This window comes from Rhinolophus hipposideros (assembly GCF_964194185.1).
Source record: "Rhinolophus hipposideros genome assembly, chromosome: 17".
In the NCBI taxonomy this organism is placed as follows: domain Eukaryota; kingdom Metazoa; phylum Chordata; class Mammalia; order Chiroptera; family Rhinolophidae; genus Rhinolophus; species Rhinolophus hipposideros.
The window spans coordinates 10,318,633-10,333,668 of NC_138063.1; the positions used below are offsets into that span (position 1 = coordinate 10,318,633).

At 38.9% G+C, this 15,036-nt stretch overlaps 1 protein-coding gene across 1 annotated transcript in view; it reads right to left on the minus strand.

Annotated features, from left to right (window-relative positions):
• PHLPP1 (PH domain and leucine rich repeat protein phosphatase 1) overlaps nt 1–15,036 on the minus strand; it is a 178,887-nt gene that overhangs the window by 43,601 nt on the left and 120,250 nt on the right. Inside the window, exons 5-7 of the mRNA XM_081078097.1 lie at nt 7,433–7,579; nt 6,583–6,813; nt 1,313–1,515 (exon numbers count right to left, since the gene is read on the minus strand). Of these exons, the coding sequence (XP_080934223.1) occupies nt 1,313–1,515; nt 6,583–6,813; nt 7,433–7,579 (581 nt within the window). The remainder of the gene's footprint in view (nt 1–1,312; nt 1,516–6,582; nt 6,814–7,432; nt 7,580–15,036) is intronic.

The following is a 15,036-nucleotide window of genomic DNA, read 5'->3' on the forward strand; positions in this document are numbered from 1 at the left end:
GTCCTTCTGTTTCTCTAAATACTTACCAAGTAATCACAGGGTCAGCTCCTATTTGGCTGCCCACTGGGCACCAGCTTCCTGTGAGGGTTTTGTAAGTCTACTTTTGGTACCAGCGCCTTCTCAGTTACCTGACTTCCCTGGTTTCAGGTACCAGCGGAGTCTCCAATCAACATCTAGAGTCCTGACTGCAAATTCCTACCTGCTCACATGAAGACAATAACCTAAATTAGCGGAGGAGTGGATTGTTCCACTCTTCACCTACAAACACACTCTGCACACCACTTTCCTGTTAACAATCTTATAATATCACTTCCATCACATGCCTTTTCCGCTTAAGTTTCCACTGGTCCGTTATAGCTTACTGTACAAGCTCCAAAGCTTCACCAAGACTCCCAGCCACGCATTCCCCTAATTACTTCTTACCCCTCTCCAGGAGCCACCTATGAGTTCAGCATCTCCTGTCTTCTCCCATCTGCCAAGCAAACAACATTCCGATTCTTGCCTCTTCAACGCGGACTTTGTGTCTCCTGGCTACCTAAACCCTGTAACCCTTCAGTGACTTGTAGCTGTTTGAGGCTTGGCTTGTTTCTCAAGTCAGATGACAGTAAACTCATTTAAAAGAATTGCTTACAACTCATACACTACACTACGCATAAAACAAGTGCTTGATAAACATTTGTTCAACTAGTAGTAGTAAGTATTTGTTCTCATTCATGATGTAGGGACTGAAATCTTCACATCGGCAAACATCACGCCCATATGACCTTTTCTTTATCAGAACTGCCATGATTTCCAAATTATACGGAAGAGATCTTATTAAATGAATAAGATACTTGCTTTGTGGCATCCCCGTGGGTATACGTGCACAATTCAGGTTTCTCTTAAGGAGAGTTCCTTCCTTAGTGGAGCATGAAATCTGAGACCCTGACTGGAATCCAAAATGGACCTTCCTTTCACTTTCACTCTCCAGTATTAAATCAAGGTTCCAGATTTACTGTGCTATTAACAAGGTGGCCCAAGAAATAGTTCATCCTCCCCCTGCTCCCTTTCAAGCAGAGGAGCCAAATCAAAAGTGGGACTAACTTATCTAAATATCACAATATGCAAAAAACAAGCTGGGAACTATACAATCTCCCTTTTTGACTCCTTTAAGTACCAAACCAGCATTCTTGTTTTATGATTTTTATCTTAGCAAAATCTGATGCTTATTTTACTAAACATGGAAAGAAAAATCAAAGCAAGGTCAAAATACTGGCACTGAGTAAATTATTGGAACCAATTGAGAAACTTTGATGTGGTGTATGTTACGTACCATTAGAAGAGGCATAGAGTGCTTTTAGGAAATAGCCACAGATGTTTAGTGTCACCAGTTGATTCCTTTCACAGTGTAAAACTTCAATGTTGTTGAAAACCATAGCATCTAGATCACCAAGCTTATTGTCGCGCAGATCAAGCTGAGTGACATGCTGGAGAAAGTCCACTTCATCTGCTATTAGCCTCCTAATTACATTCAGTCTTGGGAGGAAAAGGACACACATACAGACTATAATTAACTGCAACGCTATAAATAAATGGCTACACCCTAATATGGTGAGGGACGGAGAAGGGACTCAAGTCTCACTGTATTATGGCCCTTCATGATTTCTTTAATCTCAGCATCTGGCCCTTCCTTAACTGGCCAGATTCTCTGGCTATTTTCAGCTACAACTGCATGAGGTCTTAACCTTGGTAATGTATTCTGAAACACAATTTTGATTCCTAAGCCCGGAGGAGAAGCATGCATGTTGATTTTACCTTAATTCATTTCAAGAGGGGGAAAAATCCACATTTATTTCCAAAGAATTTGGTTGAAAGAACACAAGAAACAAAACCCAGAACGGCCCATTAAGCGCATTACGGCTGCACTGAATATTTAAGGAAGGAGTGAGGATAAGTGAGCAGGTAGGTGAGCAGCCATATGATACACATAGAATTAAAGGGTGAACTTGGAAAAAAAAAATGAATGGGAGCCATATAGACACCAGAGATAGGAATGTAAGTATCTGGATTTTCAACTGGCTCAGGACCAAACACTGATGATCAAAACTATCTCCATCTTTAAAATATTGTTTGAAGAAAGCAGAGTGCAGTAATACTGGAATTTGGCATCTAGAATTCACTGGGAAATTATAAAATGAAGGAAAAACATGGGGAGCAGCAAGTCTAGGATAGAGCGGGGCACATGGGAAAACTGGCAGAACCTTAGCCATGAGAACTAGTCAGCTAAGGGACCGAAGTTGCTGTGGAAGGGCTGCCAAGAAGATAAGTAGCAAGGGGACTAGAAACCAATAAAACAAAGACACATTTAGCTTCAAAGGGGGAAAAAGCAGATGAAGATCTCAATTCATAGTTTGCTAGGCTACGCCCAACTTCTTGACAAACAACGAGAACCCTCTACTTCTCATTACAAAGCCAACAAAATGCTGAGATCATGCAATTGGTTAAAAGAGAATTAATATGATGGCTGGAGCTTAGAAAAAAGCCACAGGTTCTCGGTAGTGAATTTCTGCTCTTTGAAAACTGAAAAAATGATGCTAACTGAATTAATAGCAATATCATAAAGCCATTGAAACACAAGAATGAGTGACAGCAAAGAGCTAGGATTCGTCAACCTGCAAGCACAGCATATGGCCTCTTCAAAGGTCCCCAAGAAGATTTTTTTGGCTCCTCTCTCATTCCAGGTTCTAAGATTTTTAAAAAAAACTGGCCTCAACCTGGCAATTTGCCTGTTTCCAAATGCCCACTAGATTTTAGAATATGTATGCAGAATAAAAATGAAAAAACAAATCTCATTTTGGATATAACAGACTTCAGGAATTTAAAAAATGACCCATGTTCTCCCTAATCTACACTTTATATTACCTTCATAATACGGTATTATCATCTTCATTTGAAATAGTTCCCCCCCACAATTTCATTGTATCAACACTAAAATAATTAAAAGGTTGGTTTATTGAGGAGACAGAAGAAAAACTACAATGAAAAGGAAGTTAACATTCCCACTGTTCAGTTTAAGTTGCCAAGTTTGATCGGGATCCAAGTATGAAAAGTTTTTGGTACTCACACAATAGTACAACTATTTAGGATGAACTTTTAAAGAGGTAAAATATGGTTAAAATTTCCTCCCAATAATCCCCTCGGTTAACACAGCCCTTTTATGTATTTCATTAACATTTACTGAGCATTACTTTGCAAGCAGTGAAAGGCTATGGTCATGGTGATGATGATGACCTATGGCTTTGTGTCGCTAACATGAATAAAAGAAGGTATTTGTCAACAGACCTTGCAATTTGGTGAGGAAATCACATATGCTTTAATATATCAAGGAGGACTACACATATGAGATAATTGCCATAAATGATGTATAAAATAAAAAGAATGGTCAAAAAAGATGTGATGGAAGAGGAAACATCTCACAGAAATCCCAAGGGTAGGCAGAGCTGAACCGATGTAAATGGAGGGATAAAGCCATCCAAGGAAGCAGCAGGATGGCCTCCCGATGGAGAACACAGGGGTGCTTCATGCATGACCGCAGGGGTCCCTCACAGTGCAGGGTACGGGAGATGAGTGGGGCTATGGCTAGATACCTACCGAGTACTGTACCTCCTAAGAGCCAACACTGGGGGCTCAAGGATCAATAAGAACAGTGCTTCTCAAGTTACCCTTGGTGTAGACCTATTCTCTCAACTTCTAACCCATCACAGACAGATGTGCAGTCATAGAGCACACAAGCAGCACACAACTCCCACCCCCAGTGAGTTCACCAACACCGAAACAAGTCTATTCCCTGGACAGTGAGATGTGCCTACATCTCTATATGAGCCAACCTGGATATTGTGGCAATGCCGAATCACTATGTTTCCAAAATGGTAAGTCTCAATTTCTATACATACCTCATCATGGAAAAGTATGAACTAGTCGGCTTGCCAGCACAGGTCAGGGGACCACACTTTGAGCAGCTCTGAGCTAGAGCCTCCTCCTCAAGGGACGCGCAGGCTAGTGGAAACCAGACAGGAGTGCTTAAACACCTTGACCTAGAGAACTGAAGGCTCTGAGCAAGACAGTGCTTGCTTGAGAGGCTGCATAAAGGCAGCAGATGGCTCAGCCAGGGCACAATAAGAGCAGTGAGAAGGCAAGGAAGGGACAAAGAGAGAAACTAGAGTGAAAGAAGAACTGATAGAATCTGGTAGTGAACTAGAGATAGAGTCAAAGTTTTGTGTCTGGATAACCAATGAAGTGGTGTCACGATCAGCAAAAATAGAATCCAGGGGGAAGAACTGGCTGAATAAAGAAAATAAATCGAACTCTGTGTCACGTGTATCTGGTTAAATGTATCAATAGGGGAAAGCAAAGTGAAATTATTCAGCTAGCAGCTAAAGGAGAATTGCTTCCAAGAACAGAAAGAAGGGTTAGAGAAAGACTGGGGAATCATTAACACGGACACGAAAGGTGAATGACGAAGCCCTGAGAGCACAGGCAGCCACCACGGCAGAAACAGAAAGAGAAGTGACTAAGGAGGAATTATTAATGATGCCACAGAAGAAATAATATCGGACTCAAAGAACACCAATAGAAGAAAAAGAATAAGATTCAAAGGAAAGTGACTACTTTTCATCGGATGTAACATTTTCATCCGAAGGAATAAAAAAACGAATCAATAAAATTAGCCCTTTGCTTACAGAAACTAAGTGAAACTCCTCTTAAATCATTCCACTAGCTTCAATTTAAAATGTTAAGGCAAAATTAGAAGTGAATCTGCCCAGATTTTCCCTCCTCAGCTCAGTGGCCTAGATGGAAGCAGTTATCTACTCACGATCATTCAACATTTACAGAGTGTTCAAAGTCTATTTTTGTATTTAAATATCCTGTAACTGATCTCATCTAAAAAGACCTAGAAATCTGAAGAATTTATAAAGCTTTTAATAAGAATAGTTACTTTTACACATATTAGATTGATCTTATTTGTAAGTTAATTGAGATCAAGAAAAATGATGTTTTCTTATATGTACCAGGTAACTCAGAAATCCTCTCAGGCCTGTTACCTGAGGTTAACAGGCTGAATAAAAAAGGGCTTAAATTCTCAAATATTTAGGTTTTCTAAATCGAAGTGACTTAGAGTGACTTAACATTGTTAACAAATAATGTTAACAATTTAGAAAGAAGGTTAACAATACAAAGTGTTCAATTCCCTCACGTGTCACATTCCAGAAAGTTTTCAAAGTCAGATAAATTATAACCATTTGTACTCCTTGAATTAAGAATTCTAGGTCTGAAAAATTGCTATCACTTTCCCACGTGTGACAGGCTTGGTTCCTTTAGTCTGAGGAAAGGTTAAGTCAAGCAACTCTTGGTGGGACAGGAATGAATGGGTTTCCAAAGCCAGACCACATGAATGGAGAAGACAGGGGAGCAAAAGATGGTGTTACTTTATACTGACGAAATTTGACAGGTCTGAGTGAGGGTCTGGGTTACCAACAGAGAAGAAAATGGGTAGTAAAGCAAGGAAAACCACCACCTTTGACAAACAGAGAGGTGTAAAGACGCCAAGAATGACAGCTGAGCAGGTTCCATGAGTAGAAAAGCACCTCAATCAGGTAACAGTAACAAAACGAGCACACGTGCTGGGAGTGTGAGATTAATTCCTTCTAAAACTCAGTGAATCAGGTTCTACTATTAACTGTAATTTAGAGATGAGAACACAGTTTGCACAGAGACATTAACTATCTCACCCAAGATTTAAGATGGCTAGTATGTGGTCATCAATCAAAATTTAGAATAGCTTCTTGTGCACTGCTTCATTCTGCATTAGAAACTAAAAGTGAACCTGACTTACTAAGGATGATTACTGAGCATCTTTGCAGCAAGGATTGTGTTAGTGGTTTCCAGCTGGAGTTTAGTGTGATTGGGATTCAAACTGCAGGTCCCCTGCTCTTGCAAGGGGTGAGAGTGGAGGTGCTAACAAACACGGGCCTAACAAGAGATTATGAGTTTTATAATTTTGTGAAGAACAATAAACTAAAGGCAGAATCACTTGGATGGAGAGATAGAAAACTAAAATAAATAAGTTACATAAATTAATAAATTTAATTAAATGAATACATTAAGGGAAGCCAAGGAAATAAAAAAAAAGTTGATAGAGGAGAGATGTTCAATGATGTCAAATGCCACAAGCCACAGAAAAGGCTAAGAGAGAAAAACACATAGTTTGCTCTCAATGATAGTTTTCATTCACCATAAATAGCTCTCTCTGAATCAATGGCCTCTGTCTATTCATGCAAATTAAAACTGGGTTCAAACTTACAAAACCAAATGAGATCTTCAAGACATGGTCATTCATCAATGAGAAAAATGGTAAAGCAAGTATCAGGTATGAGCAAACCCTACTATTAATCATTATTCTTCCCTCTGGGCAAAAATATAAAATTGAGTTGCAACTACCCAGCCTGCTTGCCTTGGCAGGAGAATGTCACCAAAAGGGCTATAAACTAACCCCCAAATATAAGCCAACCACTCAAATGGGATATATCCCTTAAAAACCATTACCTTAGATCCACATGTTTAATGTGAGGCATTTTTCGTAAAGCCTGTAGTCTAAGGGTCTCCATACAGTTTCCAGACATACAAAGTTTATCCACAGCAGTCAATTTCTCCAATACCTCTGGAATGTCAGTGAATTCATTGAAAGAAAGACCGAGATAACTAAGCTGATGCATGTTCTCCAACTCAGCAGGAAGGGTCTGGAGAAAGTTTCCATCCAACAAAAATGTCTGTAAGCTATTAAAGGAAAACATAAGAATCATAAAGAGGGAGTGTCATTTTCACATCTTTATTATCAACATATTAGTTCCATAAGTACAGATATTACTAGAAAAAGAAAATGTACTATAGTTTACAAAATACATGAAGGACAGGCAGGGCTTGAGGCAATAATACATCAGAGAGAAAAGATCAGCGATAAACACCTCAGTCATCTATTGAAAATGAAAGTTACGACCCATTTTCCCAACTTGGACAGGCATAAATGGGAACAACAGGAGCTAACTGCAGTGTGAATGCCATAGAAGAAATCAAATACCCACATACCCATCTCATTGTTATTTTAAAAAATTAACCTCTTAGAATTCAACCTAACTCAGAGAATGAGAAAGTAACCCCTCCTCCCATGTTTAGACACACTCATCTGTAGTCACATTTAGTTCTAAACAAGGATATTTTAACTTTTTTTTTTTTCAAGATTCTGAGTATAAAAGCTAACAAATGAACTCTACACTAGAGCCTTGATTTGGGGCCAAGAATTACATGACCAACATAACAAGTTAACTAATCGCATGTGCCTGATCAGCTCCCCGGGGGTTTCTGAGGGGACACTCTGCAGTGAGGTCAAAGTACTCACTTGTGCATAACGCCAGCGGCTGCCGGGACTGCTCGAAGGGCGTTACATGACACATTCAGCTCCGTCAGCGTCGGGATGTTGCAGACTGCTAATGGGAAGTCCCCTAAATGATTATTGGAAAGGTTAAGACTCTTCAACTTGGTGAACCTATTACAACAGAACAAAACAAAGAAAAGACAAATGTCATAGGTGCATAACTTCATATAATTTCAGCACAGCTTTACAGATTATCCAGCCCAACGCTAATTCAGCTGAGAAGGAAATGGGGCCCTCAAAGGTTAAGCAAGCAGCAGAGCTGGAATGCACATCTTCAGACCCAAAGGCCAATGTTTTCCCTAAAATACAAACATTATATTTAAAAAACAAACACGTCACTCTAAAACAAGGTTGACTATCTGAGGAGGTGACATCTGCTGGAGTAAGTTTTTTAGCTTTACCTCAGCCAGCTGAATTCACACACATGTAAACAATAATGGAGAGGGAGGAAAAAACCACGCAGATCTAGCTTTTCTGAATTTCTGGGTCGTCCCAGACAAGTCAAGAACTTTTTTGTTTCACTGCTCTCAACTCCAAACCTGAAATAATAAACGAACTACACTCTCTGGAAGGCAACCAAGTTTTGTAGTTCCAAACTGAAGAACCAATCATCATTCCTCAATCTCAATGCAACACTCGATACTGCTAACCATACACCCTTGAAAAAGTCTTCTCACTTCACTGGATTGTTTTCCTCACCGAGCCTCTTCCTAGCTCTCTCCAAACCTTTTCTCCTGTTGCCTCCTTTTTCCTTCATCTCCTCTTCCCTATGCCAGAGGCAAGTATTCCTCAGAGACTTGTTCTTTGTCAGTTTCTTTTCTCTCCCTATCTTGTCTTCCTTGGAAGTAGTTTTATTGCTTTGTGAACAACCCTCTGCCCCATCACCCGCCATCTCTTCTCTCCTGAGCTACCCCACAACATTACCTGTCCAAAATTGAACTTACCATCTTCATCCCAGCACTTTCTCCTGTTCTATTTCTGTTAATGGCTCTTTCATTTTCTCAATTGTCCAAACAATTGAAGAAGTCATCTTTAAGTTTTACTTCACTGTACATCCTATATTTGGCCTACTGCCTACTTCTATACTTTTTCTATTTGAGATGACAATCAGGTGAGTATAATCATACTAATTTTAAGAACTACCCAAGCCTAAATACCAGGCAGTAGGCACTATGCCTGGAACAGATATCTTAAAAATAAATCCAATTCAATCCATCCAGTCAGCATTTTAAAGAGACTGTCTTATAAACTATTTGTTGAATTCTATAATAAAAGATGTTAAGCTTTGTTCTAAATAGCTATATAAAATTTATTCTATACAGAAAGCTGAGTAAGGTGCCTATTTGACAGGTTGAAATTGATTTCTTTATCTGGCTTAATTTTTTTATCTGGCTGATTTTTTTATCTGGCTGGATGATGGGATATAGACCTAATCATATGCTAAATTTAAAAAACAAAACAAAACAAAACAACTTAAGAATTACTGCTAACCCTGAGTGATCATTTTCTAATTTGTTTTTATTTTACAATTTGATTCATTAGGCCTTCTTAAAACAAACAATGCTTATCGTCTATTCTGATTCTCTATGATCTACATAGCATGAGCTAGAATTACAGGGTTTAGTATTTTTAGTTGAGGGGTTCTCAAAGTATTGTTGGGGAAGCCCAGAAGAGGTCTCTGACATTTTTTCAGGAGATTCCCAAGGCCAAAATTATTTCCATACTAAGTTGTCTAAGATGTCATTTGCCTTTTGCCACTCTCATTTTCTCCCAAGTGTCCAGTGGAGATTTCTAGCCGGCACATGTCTTTATGATAGCACATCTGATTGGATGCAGAATCAGCCATGAAAATCCAACTATCTTCTAATAAGCTAGACATTAAAATATTTGTAAAAATATAAAACAATGGTACTTTTCTTCCTATTTTTAGAAGTAATTTTTAATAAAAATATGTGTGTTAACAAGAATGGGTTTATTTTTCTAAATGAATTAATATAATAAATTATTTCTGAAGTTAAATTTATAATACAGTAAATAGCAATAGATTTCCTACTTAAATAAAAGCTGCTTAGGGTCCAGTCCTCAATTTTTGAGACAATAAAGGAGTCTTGAAATAGGGTTGCTAGATAAAATATAGGACATCCAGTGAAATTTGAATTTCAAATAAACAACAAATAATTTTTTTAGTATAAGTATGTTTCAAATGTTGCATGGGACATAATTATACTAAAAAAAGAGTATTTGTTGGTTTTCTGAAATTCAAGTTTAACTGGGTGTTTTTTTATTCCCTTCTAAATGTGGCAACTCTCTCCTGAAATAGATGAAACTGCTGTCCTAGTCCAAACAAAAAAAGGATGCTTCTTTCTAGATATGTTTCCTCATTTGGTAGAACTGGCCATAGTTTTAAAATACGCATGCAATTAAACAACTTTTTTTTAAAAAGTTCCTTAAGGAAGGAAAGACCCACTAGACATTATTCAACACAGTGCAGTAAGTGGGCAAAAAAATTAATCTATTATAATAAAATGTTATTTTTATAATCTCACCTCACAGATCTGATCATATTTATAATGTTATTTTATAATCTCACCTCACAGATCTGATCATAAATTCTTAACTGGGCAGGTAGGTCATGATGGGAGGTCACACCCCAGGCATATAACTTCTTTAGTGAAGGCTTACCTTTGCCTTAAGCCAGCCCTGTCCATCATTTCGCTATACATCTAGGTTAACACACCTTGGAAATACCTCTTTTTCAGGCTCCTTGGAAGCACAACCACTCTCAAAAGAGCACATAATCTTAACTATCCTGTAACCCGTTTGCCCCCTTGCTTTCTCCCACCTTCATGTCACCCTCCTTACATGCTCTCCTTAATTCCAAATGCATAAAAACAAGCTGCAAACTCAGTCTCCAGAGTACTTGAGGTCTTTGCTTCCTGGCATTGACATCAGTTTGGCTCAAATAAACTCATACAACTTCTCTACAGGTTTGGATGGTTCTTACATCTACAAGTGCGTACAAAGACTTCAGAAAGTAAAGAATGGAAGAATCACAATTCTAGTAATTATTCAAGGGGAAAATGGGAGCATTGGCTTTTGTAAAAGTATGTATCAACAATGGGGGGGATATGCATCTATGCAAACAAATTTACTAAGACTGCTGGACTCCTGAGAACAAAGGAAAGCAGTAGTGAGTTGAATGACTAAAAGACAGCTGACAAGCTTAAATGGAAGAGAAAAAAAAGCAAACAAACTCTTAACAAGTACCCTGCATTAGATTTATGCATACAAAAATACGAAATCTTTACCTTTTAAAATGGTAACTAGCTCTAAATATAAAGAAGTGCAATCGTTCTTTGGACCAGTTCAAGGACAAAAGCACTACCAGACATTATGGAGAGGAATGCTGCCCTCAGTCCCAGGGGCTAAGCGGCCGCTCCAGAACAAGGAGTCTGAGCTCCCCTCCCCTAAATCGGCCCTGTCCAGTCGGATACCACCAGCACCACGGGGCTACTGGGCACTTGAAATGGGGCTTGTCTAAATTGAGATGTTCTCTAAGTATAAAATACACACTGGATTTCGAAGACTTAGTACAAAAAGTATGCAAACTCCAATAATTTTTTTGGAACTGATAATTTTGATATATTGAATTAAATAAGATATATTATTAAAATCAATTTCAGCTGTTGTTTTCTAACCTTTTCTTATGTGGCTACCACAAAATTTAAAACTACTTATGTGGCTCCCGTTATATTTCCATTGGAGAAGCGCTCTCCTCATACTAACTGTAGCAGGACTCGGAATTCCCTGACCAAATGATACCAAATCTGTTCTCAGGGCTTGTGCAGGCCTCTTCCCGGGGCCCATCCTGCCATAGCATGCTCTAGGGGTGGACATGAAACCGAAGGCCAGACGAGCCCGGCGCTCATGCTGCCTACGCCGCTCAGCCAATAGACCCACACAGAAGCTGGGTCATAGAATAAGTGTTGATTATCTGAGCACTGGGGGTCTGAGAAGGCAGCAGGTTAACACCTCCAAAGACTACCTTCACATTTTCAGACCGGCTGGGGACATTTAAGGGGAAATCTGGGTGTTCTTCCAGAAGCTACGTGAGGGTTCCAGGGGTCTGCATGGAGCCTTCCCTCTGGCTACACTCTCTGGTGGAGTCAACAATCCAGGAACAATGATGGGAGTAGCCTGGTAAACCACTGAGATTGTGATCAATAAGCCTAAGAGTATTAATCATAAGTTTCAGGATAATTTTCTAAAACAGGGAACTGGGTGGGACATGGGACATTCCTAGCTCAAGCTGCTGGGGGATGATCTATTGTTAAGCTATGGGAAGGTCAAGGAAAGGTGAAGCCAGGGACAAGGCACAGCCTCTACTTTGGGGGTGCCAACCGGGCCCTGATTCAGACAGAGCTTAGAAGTATGGGCTATGTGTCCACACCCCTGCAGTGTGAAGAATGGAGCTAAAGATGGGACAAGAAGAGATCTGGGCCACTGCGCCAGCTCTCCCCATGCTGCCATATCCAGCACAGAATCCCAAAGGATCTAAGGATTTTAAATTTTAAAATATGCTTACAGGCGCGAGCGTTCATGACAAGTCACCCCAAGATGTGCCTCTCTGGTATGCAGATTGTTCTACCCCTCCCTTAACTACCTAGATACCTAGAAGAACTTGAATTAGACGCCTTGCCCACAGTAAGAGATAATTGGAGATGACCTTTTCTGACCTATCTGTAGGGCAGGGGTAACTGTTTACTAAACACCTACTCTTCTGATGGTCCTGCAATGACCTTTTTAAGCCCCTAAGGCATCTTACCTCATCCCTAGCTCAGACTGTCTTATATACTGATTTTCCCTTTCTACCTCCGAACCTCTCGTGCATAGGGGTCTCTCTCTCCTGTTTGGGGAGTTCCTGTACATACGTATGTAATTAAATTTGGTTTTCTCTTGTCTCATGTCCATTTGATTATCAGACCAGCTGAAAAAACCCTGAGGATAAAGGAAAGTTTCTTCCTCCTCCATACAGGTCATTATAAAAGTATATTTGTCAAGGTAGGAGGAGAGATTGTATTTTATTTAAGTTTGTTAACTTACTTATAACTTAAATATTTAGATACACAGTATGGAGCCTCCATTTATACTCTTTGCGCTAGACCTGTACTTTTTAAGGACTGATTCTGATTTATAAGTATCTTAAATTCCTCTCACTCCTTCTCACTACATCCCCCACCTCCTTCATATTCCTCCCTGTGCAGCCCACCCCACAAACTCTTCCCAGAAAAGAACAGCATTCAGCAGACTTATTTAGCAAACAAAGCCTGGATTGTTTCTGAGAACTCAAGTTCTTGATCAGAACACATTAAAACTCCTCTGTTTTTGGAAACTCTAACCCTTAGCCTTCTAAGAGTCCCATTTTTTTCTTAATAGATATGGAAAGCAGTCAGATTACCAGTATCTGCCAATTCAAAAACCCTTTCAGAGAAAGATAAGAAGTAATGTCCACCTAGAATATACTTCCCTCAGGTCTTAAAATGTGCGAAACAGATACCTGGAGGCAATTTTAAGTTAAAAGACAGATAAGAGATCAAAATGGGGAGTGGATGACCTTTCCTCCCTTTACTCCTTCCTTCAAAAAGAATGCAGAGAGCAAGGTGACAACACACTCTGAGGGAGGAAAAAAACTAGAAAACCGTTCTGTCCTCTAAAAATAAAAGACTTTTAGCTTTGTCATGCTAACAGATGAGCCAGATAAGTTATCAGATGTGCACAGACCCAAAACTGGTTTTGGAAAAATACATATCTGGTGAAATATTTTATACAACTTTACTTTAAATTGATATTACAGTTCTTAAACCTTACAATTAAATCCTTAAAGTGAAGTTACATTATATTCATTCAGGCCACAGATATTTATTTCTTCATAGCTGTTCCATGTAGGTAAGCAGAGGAGAATCAGAGCATCACAAAATTTAAGATTAATAAAAATTATTTTATTGATGATTATAATAACTATAGTGGTCAGTTTAGCAATAACAAGGGATGATTCTTTTTGATGTTTTAGAAACTAAAAGTACAAGAAATTCTGGTTTTGAAAAACATCTGTTATAGGTGTCTATGCACACACAGTGCCAAGGCTGAAGCAAGTTACTTGAAGTGGATATGTTTTCCTTATTTCTCAAGGTTATCAGAAGAGAGAGGAAAAGGGACCTTTGAAATCACTTTTTTTCACATCCCAAGCTCATAGATTTAAACAAAACAAAAACAACAACAACAAAAAACAGGCTCCGAGAAATTGTGTGTCTGTCGCATACAACTTGAATCTACTGCTTTTCAACATCAGGACTCCTTCTCATCTCTTCTGCTCTTCTTTTATTACATTTTATTGAAGAATTTAATGTAAGTGGTATCAATTACTGATAAGTCTAAATCACAGGTCAGACAATGGCCTCAGAGTAGTGTCTGGAAAGCACTCCCTTTTCAGCCTCATTTCCCCCTACAGAGAGTAACATTATTGGCAATCGAGGACAATGACTATTTTGAACACTATGTACATGTACGTTCAAGCCAATCAAGGCACAGCCCAGTGCTCCCAAAATACCCAACAACGGAGCAGACTGACCCCACTTTCCAGAGGAAGCAATACGCTTCAAGGAAAGAGATATAACTCATGTCCATTTGTTCTGTAATAGAGCTCAGAGCAGGGAAAAGAAATCAAGTTAATTTTTATCCAGAGTCTAATAAAGAGTAATCTTAGTTAATTCCTAAAACGAAGTTGCAGGGTACAGTATTACAGTATTACCTTAGCAAGTGGCAATGAGCATTGTGGGCCTTGGGAACTCAGGTCTGTCTGAACCCGAAGTTCCAAGGCACACTTCTGTTTTTTAATACCAAGTATCATAAAAAACTCCAATCAACTAAACACACTTGATAATCTACAAAGATAAAAAACTCTAACAGTGTATGTTCACAAAGACACACTGAAGTCACTTTCAAACGAGGTATCCTGTAAGGACCATACAACAAAATTTGTGGTTATTTACAAACGTCGGGGCCTTGAGATGATGGAAGGTCAACAGCGGGGTACAGGGAAAGATGGTAAAATGGAGCTGATAATATCACTGCTTTTTTAAATTCATGATATTTCTTTCATTTGCATCTCCTACTGTATATACATTATAAAACAAAAGTATAGTAACAAATGTGCTAAACTATCCGGGGGTTTTATCTATTAACGTTCTTAACCTTTCCCTTTCTTTCTCTAACTTCACAGCCATACTAATTAACAGCAAAGGAGGAATAGCACACACCTTGTAACTGCTACGGAGGAAATACAGCAATCATTAGTTTTATCCCTGCTCTTGTCGAGCTTCCCTTTAGACAGCAGTATACCATGCTAATGTATTTTATAGTCTACACTTAGCTTTAAATGGATTTTTTTCCCTCAGTCACTACATTTTCAGGTATACTATTCCAAACGACTTCCTCCAGCAAATCATTTAACTCTTCAAAAGGGAAGAGTGCTTAACTTCTTACACTAAATTGAAAGGTTAAAATGTATC